General features: G+C 40.4%; 1 protein-coding gene across 3 annotated transcripts in view; it reads left to right on the top strand.

Annotated features, from left to right (window-relative positions):
• fgd4a (FYVE, RhoGEF and PH domain containing 4a) overlaps positions 1 to 15,258 on the top strand; it is a 114,202-nt gene that overhangs the window by 47,615 nt on the left and 51,329 nt on the right. Inside the window, exon 1 of one of the 3 annotated variants that reach the window (XM_074677147.1) lies at positions 8,350 to 8,449. The exons of the other annotated variants lie outside the window; for them this stretch is intronic. Within the exon in view, the coding sequence (XP_074533248.1) occupies positions 8,365 to 8,449 (85 nt within the window). The 5' untranslated portion in view covers positions 8,350 to 8,364. Of the gene's footprint in view, positions 1 to 8,349; positions 8,450 to 15,258 lie in introns of those variants that run through there. 3 annotated transcript variants of the gene reach the window in all.

Here is a 15,258-nt window from a genome sequence, read left to right as displayed (position 1 = left end):
TACTTTAACTTGAATGATGTGTTCAATCAATTGCCCTTGGAAGATTTACAGCATGAAGTTAAATTTAATTACAGAAAGGGTCTCTCTCTTCAGACTGCAGCAGATTTATCAATTAGACAGAGCAAGCATTGGCTTTGCAAACTGAAACAGATGAAGCAGCAGGTTGTACAAGCTGTAGCCAAGCTGTGGAGAAATGAAACTTAAGAATAAGCATGGGAAACTGCAGTCCCTCAAATGTCCACTTGGGGTGTTTCTGTAAAACCCAAAGGAACTCAGTTTTAACCCCATAAACACTGCTCATGTTTGCTCATGTTTTCTGTAGAAACAAATATTTTTCATTCAAAGCTGTAAACAGTCCCTATACTTTCTAACGTCACTCAATTTGATTTAGTTAAAGCCAAGGGCTTAGTGCTGTCCGGTGTCATAAATGGGATATCTGATGTAACTGAGAGTAGGGCTGGGACGATATGCTACTCTCGGGATTTGATTCTATCACAAGGGGTGCTGATTCGATTTAAATTGGGATTCTTTGATATTTATTATTTTTACAATTTTTAGTTTGCTTTTTTAACACCAGACCGTGTGAAAAGTTAAATGATGATGATAATGTCTACAGACTATATGAAGAACCCCACTTTCCCATAAAATGAACATCACATGAGTCAGAGAGAAACATTTCACCCTCTGCTGGAGAAAAGTGGTCACCTCATTATCAGTTTATGAACAAAGACTGAAATGAAGAACTCAATTTTTTTTTTTCTTAAATCAACAAAAAGTCCAGATTTTGGTATTGCCAAACAAAAATCCCGATATGTTTCGAGTTTTTCTCCCACCCCTAACTGATAGGTGGCGCTGTAGCTGTTTGCCATGGTCCTTACTTTACATCTCTGCTCATGTCTTGAGTACTTACTTGAATTCAACACTTCCAGTACACCCTGGCTTAATTATGTCTTTTTGATATCAATAAGTGATGTCATTGGCAGTGTTTCCATTTTACCTTTTCGCAAAATAAAAGTGGTATTTCTGAAGTTTAAGGAACGTTTGCGCCTTGCTGGTGTTTCCATTACAACTAGAACTGTGTGCAGCTTGAGTGAAATAATCATTTTAAAAAATTCATAATAATCAATGTTTTTATTCACTGATCAAACTGTTGCCCATGATCACACCAACTCCAAACAGGCAGGAACAAAACTGACTGAAAATCATCATCTCCAGCTCGTCTACTCTCCGCACTGACCAGCTCACAGCCGTCCTGATGCCTTCACTGACGCTCAGAAACACCAGCGTCTGCACTAAACACAAACTTACAGCAGAGCTGTTACAATATGAATGCTAGAGTCTATATGTGTGGACGTGGATGAGGAGGTGAGGGGAGAGCGTTGTTGTGTACGTGACTTGTTTTTGCAAAAAAGGTGTATCCATTGCGCTTTTGTGATAAACTTAAATATTTATATTTAGCTTCTCAAAAACCACCTCATGAGAGCGTAAAACTTTATTTTTTATAGAAATTTGAGATGTTTTTCTAAGTTTTGGTGTTTCCGTTACCATTTTTGTTGGGATATTTAGGTTTTCCCCAAATCTAGGTGATAGGGCTGGGCGATATGACCTCAAATCAGTATCATGATAACTAGTCAGTTTTACCTCAATAATGATAAATGCACAATAAAACCTCAATTACTGTACTTGCCATCTGAAAATTACTGCAGGAAATTTAACAATTCTTGTTCAGACTGGATGGATGGAGTCATGTGACTACACACACTGTACCTCGTCTTAAAGATGAATAAACATAGCCTGCCAGCACCACACAGTTAAAACAGACAAAAAACAGTTTTTTCTTTTTTAGTAAAAAACTGAGTTTACCAACATGGGACAAATGACATCAGTTATTGTTGGAAAAAGAGATAATAAAAAACTGATCATCAGCTCTGCAAACAGGAAGTTTAGCCACAAAAATTAAGAATAGAGCTGAGTTTATACACCAAATGTGGCGTCTTCAGCAGTATTTGGAACTGGTTGGAACTGGTCACGTCTTCAAAGCCTTCACTCTTGCAGTGTTGGAAATAAACTAATGTTACTGATCATAGACTGTGTCTTCCAGCACTATATTACCCATAAGGGACTCTAGTTGCTTGTAACCTCTTTTGTTTTAAACATCAGGACAGCAAACTCACACTCAATATCTTATCCTTATTTTTGACCCTGGAGTCACGTACTCTATATGCAAATATAAATCAATGTATTGATCTTTCCTAACACATCAGTTACAGTGGAAAACTCATCCTCTGGGACCTTCACTTTGCCTGGGTTTCCAGCACCATAAGAGTCTGTTTAAGCCAAGGCTGTGGATGATTACTTCCTACACTGATGGTATGTCACGTGCAATAATAAACAAAAGACAGAGCAAAAGAACGGTCTTTGCATTTTGCTTTGTTGTTAATCTGAGTATTATTACAAGAAATCCCAGTATGAGTGTGACTAAGTCTACAGTCATTTTCATGCTAAATCCTGTCATAAGACAACTACCGAAAAGAAACAGAATGTTGTGCCATTTTTGTTTTTGTATGTTTTCCCATCAAGTGTGTTCAAATTTTAATACCACACAAAGGCTTTAGGACAGGGATGTCCTAATAAATACACATCTTAGGGGCCAGCCTTCCTTTTGAGTGATTTGAACAAAACATTCATTTAATGTTCTCAGAAAAGTTAATGCTTACTGGTGATCACGGTACAACTTCTACACATTTGGAAAACACAATACAAGGGGAACTTTTAAAGGGCTGTGCGGAGTTTTTAAGTGATCTTGAAAAAGTCTCCCTTCTAGATATACGCCTGATTGTAATCCACACTTTAAAATGAGATTATCAGCTCCAATTTTACACGTTACATGCATGTCTCAGAGCACCAGGCTGCTAGCTGAGCTAAATATAGACAGCTACTAAACTACATACAAACTGACAGTGTTTACTTGTTGTCATGTTAGCCTACAGATACGTCGATGCACCAGACTGCCGATAGCACTACAGTTAGCTGGCTACTACAATGTTTGCTTGATATCACATTTCAAACTGTATCGCTACGTAACTGTACTGATAAATACCTTACCTCAGCGTGTCGTATTAAGTAAAAAGTTGTCTTGAACAAAGAAAATTTGTTTTGATCCAATCTCCATTTAATTCCAAAACAAACACACACCTTTTAAAAGTCATTTACGACAGTGTGCGAAGACTCCAGGCCAGAAGGTGGCAAGGAAGTCCAATTAAAACAGATCCTTCATTAAAGCTCTTTAAGTGTCGAGCCTTCCTTTAAGTTGTAACTTTAAACTAAGATTTTTCTTCTTTTATGTAAAATCTAACCCACCAAAAATAAGGAAATGCTCCACATATACCTCTCTAATGTTCAAAGAAAGCTTGTTAGCTAGACATGCTAAAATTTGCAGCCTTCAGTACAGTCTGGATAAGTTCACTGCTTGATCTGTTTCACCTCAGCTTCTTTGTTTCTTTGACTGTGTGAGTGGGAGGTTGCTGAAAAGGTCAATACATTCAGCATCATGGAGGTTTTAATCTCTATTTTTACTGTTTACATGAATCAGAAATAGTCTGTAAAAACCAACCCAGTAATTTCTTTAAAAAAAAAAAAAACATGTTTCTTATTTATTCTGAGCAAAATATCTGTCCACCATGACCTTTTGCAAATATAACCCCCAGTCCCTTGTCCTATACACAAAGCCTTGGTTGTGGCTTCATGCCTCTTGCTCAATGCATGAGTGTGACCGATTGCATTTCTTTGTTTTCGTCTGTGGGCAGTCCGAGCTGTGACCAGCATCAGATGAGTAGAAATAACAAACTGAGAATTTCTCATGGGGTTATTTTTAGAGATGGGGCTGGTACACTTTAACTCCAGGAAGTCATTGACTTTTGGTGTGCTAATGGAAATTCAGATGTTATTTTTGTAGACTTATGGCTTAAAAATGGATTTGCATGACCATTTGATGGAAACACAGCTTGACTGCAGGAGAAAAAAAGACCTCTGGGGGGATTTTCCTAAATAGAAATATGCAGCTGGTGTGGCTGAGTTTTAATAGAAGCAGTCTGATGTTTGTTTGTCTTTTCTTCTTTCCTCACGAACAGAATAATGCTCTTCTATTGTTAATATAGGTCACTTTCACATATCAGCACTTAATCTGTGAGACATTTCAAATCCCTCTGCCTCAGCCTTATCATAAAGGAGCGTGCTGGGTGTGAACACGCTCTGTTGTCCTCTCATGAACAGAGCGGTCTGCTGGGGCCCGGTCAGACGTGCTGATTGGGTGGACAGAGTATTGATTGACACATTTGGGAGCTCCTGCCCAGCAGCTGTGATCTGTATGCGAGGTAGACAGGCGGGTCGTAGGGGGTGGTAGGAGGGGGTGGATGGAGGGAGGAAGACGGTGATAAAGCAGGAGACTGTAGACTGGCATGGAGAAGCAGAGAGGCCCAGTGAGAGTGACTGACTGCTGCATGTCGATGTTATCTCATTTCCAACAATCAATCACTGAGTCCACTCCCCACTCCACTGTTCAGATCTCAGTTATATAACATCAATCAATCTGACTCAGGCTTTCTTTTTGTAAATTCTCTCTTGTTTTCTTTTGATCTGTTCAGGAACTAGACGTGCCTTTCATCAAACATTCAAAGCACGTCTGATAATCAGTCGTAGTAATTCTCCCCTGTATGATTTTATCGCCGCTTTAACAGGACTCTTTCTTTCTTCATGTGTCTCTGAAGTACAGTCACAAAGGAAAACAGTGGGAGGGGGGTTTAGGGGGTTCGGAGGGTTCAGTTGCCCATTTAGCCTGCCCTCATTAGACACGGGCCACAGAGCATGTTCAGATCATGCTAAAAGCTTATCTTTACATGCTGGGGCCATGCAGGGAGCCTGCTGGGACACAGAGGGTGGACGGACAGAGACATGATGGACACATCAACAAATTATAGAGTGGAGTGGAAAAAAGAGAGACAACGAAGCAAGAGTTGTTTGTGCAAGTTTAATCAAACTTAGTGAAACTTTTATTATTATACTCCATTTATAAGATCAAAATACTGTCAAACCACGCCCTGCTGCAGGATGCCATCTATCGCCTGTGTTTGTTTACATCCAGGTAGCAGAGCATGATAAAGAGGTGGCAGTAGCTATTGACCAGAACTACAGCTGCCTGGTGGCAGGTGGCTTAGCTACAGCTTTAACACATTATATGACTGGTAGTTTTGGCCCAATGAAATCTGTTTTTTTTTTTCAATATTAAAAAAAAAATGTTTTAGACTTCTGTTTCAATGAATAAAATGTCCTGTAATGAAATGCAAAAATCCATAAACCTACTGATGAACAATTTTGCCCAGTATTTCAAGTCAAAACATAATAAAGTTGTAATAGCAGCAATGCTGGTCTGTAAGTGCTTGTTGGCCTGGCTAGCATTAGCCAGCACAGTTTTTCTTTGTTTTTAAATGGCTTTTGAATGACAAGTGGTCATCACACATGTTTTTATGTTTCCAGTCAACAGTATGTTAACAGAATTTACTGTGGCACAAAGCTGCTGTCCCTCAAGCAGGATGGGTCTGTGAAGCATTTCTGACCGATGGTGGCTACTTCAAAATGTTAGAGAGGAGGTGTCATAAGAGAAGCATAGGGGGTGCTACTTCCGTCCATTTCCGTCATAGTCAGCATTGGTTGCAAGCTGGGTTGGAAATAAGTTGAGATCAGATCCTCAGGTCAGATCCTCGGAATAAATTTTAAAAACTGACTCACATGTGATGTTCTTTTTGGGAAAATGTGGCTCCTTATATAGTCTGAAGACATCATCATCATCATCATTCAACTCTTACACTTGGTCTGGCGTTACAAAAGTGAACTAAAGATTGCAAAAATTGGGAATATTGCAGAATCACAATTTTAGTCAAATTGGCACCCAAAAAATTGTAGTGGGGAAAAACTTTATCATCCCAGCCCTAATAAAGCCCTATTTCTGATACTGAGTTTTGAAGCCTATCTTTGCTGGTAGCCATGTTAGAAATACTCAACTCAAGAGGAGGGCTTCAAGCCTCCTCACAAAGAGGGCTACCCCTCTGAAGGGCCATTTACACGATATCGGTTTTAGGGTGGAACGCGTAAGTTTTGTTACGTTTCAGCCTTGTGTTTACACGGAAAGCCGACCTAAAAAGCAAACTTTTGAAAACGGCTTCCAGAGCGGGATTTTTCTGAAACGCTGCTGATACCGTTGTCGTGCAAACAGTAAGCCGGGGTTTTCAGTGGAAACACTGACGTCACACTCATCGCGCTTCACGCATACAACAGGACAACAGTACCGTTGTTATGATTATCGAGTACTGCTGTGTAGTTCTTATGCTGCTCAATCTGCTGAATCTGCTGACTGTCTTTAACAAAATGAGCATCCGTTGCTCCACTTTTGAACTGTCTTTCAAAAGTCAGGTGAGCTGTTTCTCTGACTGGGCAAAGTCATTTCTTGTTTATTTTCTAATTTAAAAGAGTTATATTTAAAAAAAATTACCCTTAAGTTTGTGCTAACAGTGAAATTAGATTGTCAGAGGGAGGTCAATTTTTGTACCAGCTTTTTGAATTGGTATACACTTGGTTTCTCCTACTTCTGTACCCAGCCATAGACGCCTCAACATTTCAACTAATCGCACCCATCTGTGTGTGCAGACCTTTATGCCTATTTGCAGATCTACTCGTGCGTCATCAATTTTTTTTGCTGCAACAATATCAGGTAATCCAGACAATAGAAAAATCTCCACAAGAAAAACAGAGCTGGATTTTGAAAAACCTTTTCATCCACCAACAAAGGCAACATTACATTTTTTAATCAAAGAGAGAGTGCATATTAATATTTCTGTGAATTTGCCAGAGTCAAAAGGCTAGCCTTCATCTGTAGTCCCTGCCTGAATGTTAAAAAGACCTGCCTAGGAACAACCAAACAAAACAAAATTTGAGGGCAGAAAAATGATACATAGAATACCAAAAACACCTTTCAATTAAACAGCACACTGTAGACTTCACCTGCTCAGCTTTTAACAGCAGAGGGCTGAAGTAAGAGAATGCTGGTGGAGACCAAAAAGAAGCCAAAAGGAGAGTAACTGTTCTCTAATATTTGCAGATGGGTCCAGTTATCTAGATGGTCATAAATTTCCTGTGAGTACTTAAATTAGCTTGTAACGTGCTGTTCACCTCTTGGGTCCATGTTTGCTCCCGGAGCCGAGGGTCTCATCTGGATTCTTCCACCACATAAAGGTTTACAACTGCTCTTAATTTCAATCTGCACTGTTTACAGCAGAAAACCATAACTCTCTGGTAATTGTCCATTACAAAGGGACAGGAGGAGAGGGACACAGACGCATCTGGTCTCATTCAGGAGCCAATCTCCTCTGAGTCAAGCATGAAAACCTCAAACATGTGCTCACACACACGCACTGACACACACATTATCACCACGTGAAGCAGGATGATTAAAGGGGTGTGACTTGGCATATTAATACGCTCTCCTCCTTACATTATTTATGAGCAGCGATTGAATGGGGGTGTAGCAGAGCCATTTAAAAGAGGCCTTACTTTGCATTTCTTTTGTATCCCTAATAGAGTCTATTTCTCATCACTTTATGGGATAAGTGCAGATCCCTCTCTGTGATGAAGCTTTTTTTAATGCCAGGATCTCTTTGTGTGGCGTGTAGTTCTGCTGTGGTTTGTCAGGGCTGAGATTGGGCCCACGTTGAGCTTTGAGGGGATACACTCAGGTTTGTGCACAGGAGCGAGTATGTTCATTTGCTCAAAGATAACACAGTTCATCATATTTGAGGAAGTGTGACATCCAGGGCTCTCCGACTCTTTTTAAGCACAGCAGATGGTTAAATATTAACTGTAACGGCTGGTTAATTTTCATGTCTCTCACTTCTCTGTTCACCTTCCTCTCCTTGTGCTCTCTATCTTTGCTCTCCAGTGATTTACAGTGACTGTTTCCTCCCACTCTGTGGTGCCTCTCCTCTGCCCACTCTACCTTGGGATGACTTTGTCCTTGAGTGCTGGCAAACCCTCAGAACACTGTTATTATGGAAATGGTTAAAAGTGAGTGAGAGTCGGTGTCGTGAAGGACGCCTTCACCCTCCCTTTCCCCTCCCAGTCTCCTCCCCCTCTCCCTCCCTCTCAGGCCTGCACCTGGTGACTCTGGTTTCCAGGGAACCGGTTTGAGCAGAAACAAGGCAGGTGCTCCGGTTGGTAAAAACAGACATGAAGTAACAGCTGACGAGGAAGCTGGTGTGTCAGAAGAGAAGAGAATAGAAGAGGGCCATTCCCTCTACTGATGCTGATAAATCTGATATGAGGAGAGAGTCAGAGATGGATTATTATCGCCTTGTTGACAGGAGACTGAGGACAAAGCCCTACTGGAGAGAGGAGTTCCCAGGTACTGTCAGCTGTGTTTTTTTCTTAAATAGCCAACATGTTTAGAAATATGTAAAATACAGTTTATTTTGGCTTGGGAAAGATACTGGAGATGAGCTGAGTGTGAAACCTCAGGAAAAAAGTGAAGGAAGTAATGTTTTCCTCACAGAAACCACACACACACACATCTTCACTTACACACGCTGGTGCTGCCAGACGAATGAATCAATCCGTTTTGTAAAGTCACCTCAGAAACATTTAAGACATGCAGGTTATGTTTTGAGAGGAAGTCATGCATATAATCACACATGACATGACGAAAGAAGTGAGTCTATATTTAAGACGAGGAATTTTTCTTCAAGCTGCAATAACTTCTTACAGATGAAAGACTGAAAAAAACAAAGTGTTTATCAAGTTTAACAGCAGCTCTGCATCTGGCTGTAGGAAAGAGGAAATGAGTGATATTTAAATATTTAAATTTCACATTTGGAAATCCATTGAGTCCTCTGCTTTTGCTCTTTTGATTTGAGTCTCGTATTTTTAGTTGGTGTCTTTTTATTTAATTTAAGAAAAATGCTGAAACAAAATATAATGTATGTGAAGAAGAGTCCTGACGGGTGGATGAAAGACCCTGAAGCTAGCTGAAGCTCATATATCTGTAATTTTTCTGTTGGTATTTTCTCCTCACTCAACCAGTCCTGTAGCTCTGTGAGAAACTCTGTCATGTTGAGGTTTGTTGTGTCTTTTTTTCTCTAATTTGATCGACGTCTCTTTCCATCTGCTCCTCCTGTGTTTTCTCATCTTTCACTAGTTTCTGCACTCTTCTGGGTCTCTGTTCTCTACAACTGACTGGTTGGCTATGAACGGCCAATTACATGTTCCCCAATCAAATCTAAGATCATTTTCAAATATCCCGATGTCTGGTGGCAGAAGTTTGATATGAGTGATAATAATCATTGTGCAGATTTGAGCCAATCAGAGTCAAGTACTGCCACACAGTGGTTGGTTAGAGAGTAACTTCGTAGCTGACTGAAGATTTGGTCTCATATTCTATGTGTTAAGGTTAAACAGGTTCTACAGTTCTACAGTTGAATTTGGCAGACGCTTTTGTCCAAAGGGACAAAACACGCAAGAATTTAGACAGAAGGAAAAAACCTACTCAGTGCGACAGGTTGTAATTATTTTAGGGCTGTCAAAATTAGAGCATTAATCTGATTAATCCAACCATCATTATTACTCTGATTAAGAAATTTGACTCAATTAACTCATCTGCTGTGCAGAATGACTCAAAATTAGGGATGCACAGTTTTATTGGCACTTTGTCAGTATTGGCCAATATTGGCTTAAAAATAGAATATTAGACATCGGCCAACACACAAAATCCCACATATATATTGAAACGATAAAACATTGGGCTGAATCTGCAGATAATTTTGAACTTTTGTGATTTTGTTTTCATAGTTAAGACTGAGAAGTCCCATATTTGCCAAGTAAAACTTGAGTTTAAGCAGCCGTCTGTAAGGTACATGTATCTGACTACTTTAGACACATTTACCATTTACTAGAAATAGACTGATATGTTTTTTTTTCAGGGCTGATACCAACACTGATTATTAGTAGGCAAGCAGACCGATAACCAATGTTTGAGGTCGATACTAATTTGTAGTCAAAGTGGAAATATTGGCGAACAATTTTTGAACAATACAAACCCCAACACTAAACTGCATTTAAATGCCTTCAAGCACATGTTTAGTAAACAGCTCCCAGACTTAGCAGCATGTTCTATAAAGTTAAATGAAAACTTTAAAAGATAAATAGTTAAGTTTTCTACAGTAAATAAAGTTTTCCAAAATTTCTATGTAACTGCAATAAGACTGGACAGAATTGAGTTTGTGTTGCCTTTTACAGGCATGTAATGCAGTTGGATTCATTTTCTGTTTGGTTTTACATGACTGATTTTAAATGTTTTGACCATCCAGGGCTTCCATAGTGTAGAAGGAGAAACTCTGTGCAGAGAAGCATCAACAAGCAGCTCCTGATTGTCTGCAGTTTAAAACATTTCTTTTCATTTTTAAGAGGCAGAATAATGTATTGTGTGTGTGCATGCTCTCACTGCTGATTGGCTGTTACCTGAGCCATGGTTAGGCTTGGAACCAATCAGATGGTACAGTGGGTGTGCTGGGGCCGGTGAAGTGACCAAAGTAAACCATTAAATTCAATTTGGGTTTAAATGCTGTACAGCTGCACTTCTCACATGTTCCCTGTGAACAGAGGTGACTTCCACTGACTATAAATTTGGCCAAATTTTTCCTGGTTGTGAGTAATGTTATGATTTTTTTAGGAAGATGATCATCTATCTTTCAAGTAGGATTTATATTTTGGAATTATTTGGTTTTAAAACAATCACCATAATTAAATATACAGTTTTAAGGATATATTTTTCTGATATTTTACAAAAAATGAATATTACAAAACAAATGTGATAAAAGTATGTGTGAATACTCTTAAATGAATGGGTAGTTAAATATCAGCATATCGGGTATCAGGAAAAAAAAAATCCAATACCGTGCATCCCTACTCAAAACCCCTGAAATATCTCTGGCTGGTTTTTCTAAGTAGATTTGAGTACAAAAAATATATGCATTAAAAAAAAAGAATAGACCAAGAGTATTGTTTACACTCTGCAGGAAGGAGTTTTTTTCTGCTGTGGGCTTTAGTAAGTCTACCTCAGACAAACTGACACAATTGCAACAAACTCCAGACCCATTAATATCGTCAGTTTTGCACAAAGGTTTTGCAAGTTGCCTCTCAAGATGCTTTGAACAAGGCTCCATCCAGAAATACAAAGTTCTTTTGTTAACATGAACTGTTAAAGGTGTTTAATTCACACGTTAAGTGTGAAAGTGTTCCCTCTTTTCTTGAGTCAGTTTGCTCATGCAAAATGAAACATGATTAATTTCCACACTACCACAGAGATTAATCTGATTGATATTTTATTCCTTTGACAGCACCACTCAAAAGAAGATTCAAGTCAACTGAAGTATTTTGATAGATTGTATCTAGAGACTTTATTAATCCAAAGGGAATGTGTGATTAATCATGGTTAATCACTGAATAGACATGTCATTAACTTGGTTAATTTCTTTATTCACTTCACAGCACTGATTTATTTGTTTACTGGATTTTTGTTCAAATTGTTCAGTGTAGTGGATATAAATCAGACAGGTTTGACTCTGTCATTGAGGCTTTCTGTGATTGGCTGCTCGGTGGTGCAGTGGTTTGCCCTGTTGCATCATTGAAAGAAGGTGTTTGGTTTGATTCCTCAGCTGGAGTTCCCATGTCCTCCCAGTGCATGCATGGCTTCTCACTGGTTCCCTCCCACAGCCCAAAAACATACTCACCAGGCTGGATGGTTGCAGGTGCCTTGAGGTGTGAGTGTGTGCATGGATGACTGTCTTTCTCTCTGTGTGAGCTCTGTGATAGGCTGCTGACATGTTGGGGTTTACCGCCTCTCGTGCAGTGATAGCTGAGGTAGATGGATGAATGCATGTGATAACACAGTCAACACAGGGACATTAACTTGCAGTTTCTGTTTTCATCCCTACATTTTGGTATTTTCCTGCACAGTGGTTGAAATATTTTCTTTATGACTCTCTACCTGATAAAGTGAGAATTTTTCCACTGTAACGTCAGCATCGAGCTCTTCTTGGGATGGCATCTGGTTTCCATAAATACAAGGTTTTAAAAATCTATAGCACATTTCATGGCTCCAGTCCTCTGCTTCAGATGTAAATCACCGCGCAGGAGTTAAAAGAAGAGCAAAGTGGAGAGACCAGGGTTTCATTAAGTGTGTTGACTGAAGGCCAGACTCAGGTAATAACTCACAGCTCAGCCCAGAGTTCCCGTCGCTACAGAGCAGGTGAATGTAAACAGAGACAGAGCTGCTATCAACAGCTGAGAGGCTGACGGACTTGATAACAGGTTCCTTTACACCAGCTTTCCACAGTGAGACGCTGAGCACACACACACACACATATATTCATTCATTTAAACTCTGAAATGTCAGCGCTCATCTACTGCCCTGTAGCTGTCAAAGTTAGTCATCACTGTGCTTCTGATCGGCCCACATACTGAAATAAGCAGCACAAAAAGACACAGAGTGGCCATTTAAAGTGCTGAAGGAGCTGCCTGTCTTTGCTTCAGAGGGCTATGTTTGTTTGTTGAGTGGCGTCAATTTAAGTGCTGATTGCTTTCATTGTTACAGCTAAATGACGTTTTTATTCTCCTTGACTGGAGACTTGTTGGGTTTGCTGCAGTTTGCCATCTGTGTTGATGAGACTTTAAATCATTTTGTTAACTAGAGGAAAAGCTGGTGGTTCCAGTTCTTAAATAACAGAAGGTCTGAAGACAGCAGAGGTTGAGTTACTGAAACCTCTTAAAGTGATACTCTGGGATGGAACAAGTTGGGTCCTACCACAAGTTTTAGGGCAGAAATTACCCCTACAGCAGTGTTTTTGTGCAGCAGAAGCCCAGAGCGCTCGCACCAAACACCCCCTCCCTGCTCCTCTGCTGGTTTCCTCTGCACTCAGACGGGGCCATATTTTACTTGACCAAAAACACAAATAAACGGACTCCCACCGAAAAAATCTGATATCAGTCTGCATTTACGCTTTATTCAAAGTGAACGGCAGGTCGTCCTTGCTCTCATAGTCACTCATCTTTACGTTGTTATTGCATAATTCATTCTGGCAGACTACCTGTGTTTGTTTATATCTGGCACGCCGCACGCGGACTGATACACTAAGCGGCGAGCGCCTCGTAGCCAGCTGTGGCTCTGCAGTGGAGGTAGCACCGTTTTACGACACGATGAGAACTAGAGCCTTATTTAGGGGTGTTTTTGTGTGAAGTAACGCACTGAAAATTCTCTAAATAAAGCGTGAATGCAGACCGATATCAGATTTTTTCAGTGGGAGTCCGTTTATTTATGTTTTTGGTCAAGTAAAATATGGCCCCGTCTGAGTGCAGAGGAAACCAGCAGAGGAGCAGGGAGGGGGTGTTTGGTGCGGGCGCCCTGGGCTTCTGCTGAACAAAAACACTGCTGTAGGGGTAATTTCTGCCCTAAACCTTGTGATAGGACCAAACTTGTTCCATCCCGGGGTATCACTTTAAGGTCTCAGAAGGTGTGGTCAAGCAAGTGCCATCCAACTACCTAAAACATCATGATGGGTTGTTCTGTATCCCAGCAACCTATCCAGACATAAATGAGCGGTGGTGAAGACCAGCCGAGGTTTGAAATACTGTCTCTTTTTATTAAACTGTGTCTGCTGAGAAATAGACATGATTCACTCTGAGACGTCCTTGTGTGAGAGCTTTTATGCTCTTTGATGTACAGTAAAATACCTCTGTTGCTCCCAGTGAAGCCAGCAGAGCAGTGGGATCAGTTAGACTCACCATCATACCTTTCAGACCTCCTGAAGGTGAAATATCACAGTGGTTTAAGTATCACACTTTGGACAGGCAGTATGAAGTCTGAGTTTTACTTTGCCACAAGAAAGTCCATTTTGTTTTTGCTTTCACTTCCCACCTGCAGTGCACCGTTCACTGATCACATCATGAAACTTTAAAACCCAGACTACCCCTTTAATTCATCTGTAGCTGTTTGAATCTCAGCTTAGACTGATAAAACATCAAGACTTTGAATATGAGTTCAACAGAATGAAATCATTTGAGGCCAAAAATACTTTCAAAGGTGATTTTTCCAAATTGTGGCCAGTGTAGTTCTCATTACATGTCAGAAACATGTTAGAGGTGTGCAGGTTGTTTTCAATGTAACTGGCTGCAAGAGGGTAAAACCTCAGACAGTGATGAAGAAACTTCAGACTCTTACTCGATCTGTCACTTTATATGAACTCTGACCTTTTCAGTAGCTCTGCATGACAAAAAAAAATGTTTCATCACTGTGATTCACTATTCGTGTGTGCAACTTCACCCACTTGGCACCAAATTTACACCGATGAATCAGAGGTTAGAAGACGAGTGCTCCTGCCTCATCAGGCTGCATTTACACAGAGTGAAAGCATGAGCATTAAGATGCAGTGAGAAAGCTCTAAGTTGATAGATTTAATGACGACTAATTCATCTTCTTAAACTGTCTGTTAGTGTGTCAGAGTCCCTGCTTCAAGGATCAATTCATCTCTGGGAGTTTGTGACCTTTGTTTAACTTAAGTTGTTGTTCTGCAGGATTTGTGATGTGAAAGTGTCCTCCTCTGCTCTCTGACAGTTTCTCCTCTGCAGGCTCTGACTGTTGAGACCTCCAGATTATAGAATATGAAAACAGGAAGCTAACAGGAGGATGAGGAAGTGAAGGTCAGGCCAGTAGCCCAACCAGTAGACTTTCCCCATCATACATCACATGTGAAGCACATTTCCCGCTCCCCGCACACACAAACAGAAACCAGTTGATCTGACCTTTATGTCCCTCTCACATGTTCTCGCTGCAATCTGGCTGAGTGTGTGACAAGATGTTTGTGTTAAGTGTGTTTGTGTTGGCAGTGCTGACATAGAAACACATCCACCACTTCAGGAAACAATAGGCGTATGATGACTCAGTCACATGACTGACAGCCTGCTGAGGGGGGCGGGGTCTTTAGAGAGGCGTCTGATATTAAGGTGATGCTGCTGTTAAGCTGCTTTACACTCTGGGGAGGGAAATTATATAACAGACAGGGGTTCTCTTCGTGTACTGTAGGTACAGACACACACACACACACACACACACACACACACACATACACGTTAAAGGTTGTATCTGTGAGCAGCTTGCAGGCCTGT

The sequence above is a fragment of the Halichoeres trimaculatus genome, unplaced genomic scaffold, assembly GCF_033239565.1.
Source record: "Halichoeres trimaculatus isolate MK-OKI-2021-1 unplaced genomic scaffold, fHalTri1.1 fHalTri1_scaffold_10, whole genome shotgun sequence".
NCBI lineage: Eukaryota > Metazoa > Chordata > Actinopteri > Labriformes > Labridae > Halichoeres > Halichoeres trimaculatus.
Note: the sequence above shows the minus strand (reverse complement) of the source record. Positions and strands in the feature narration are given on the sequence as shown.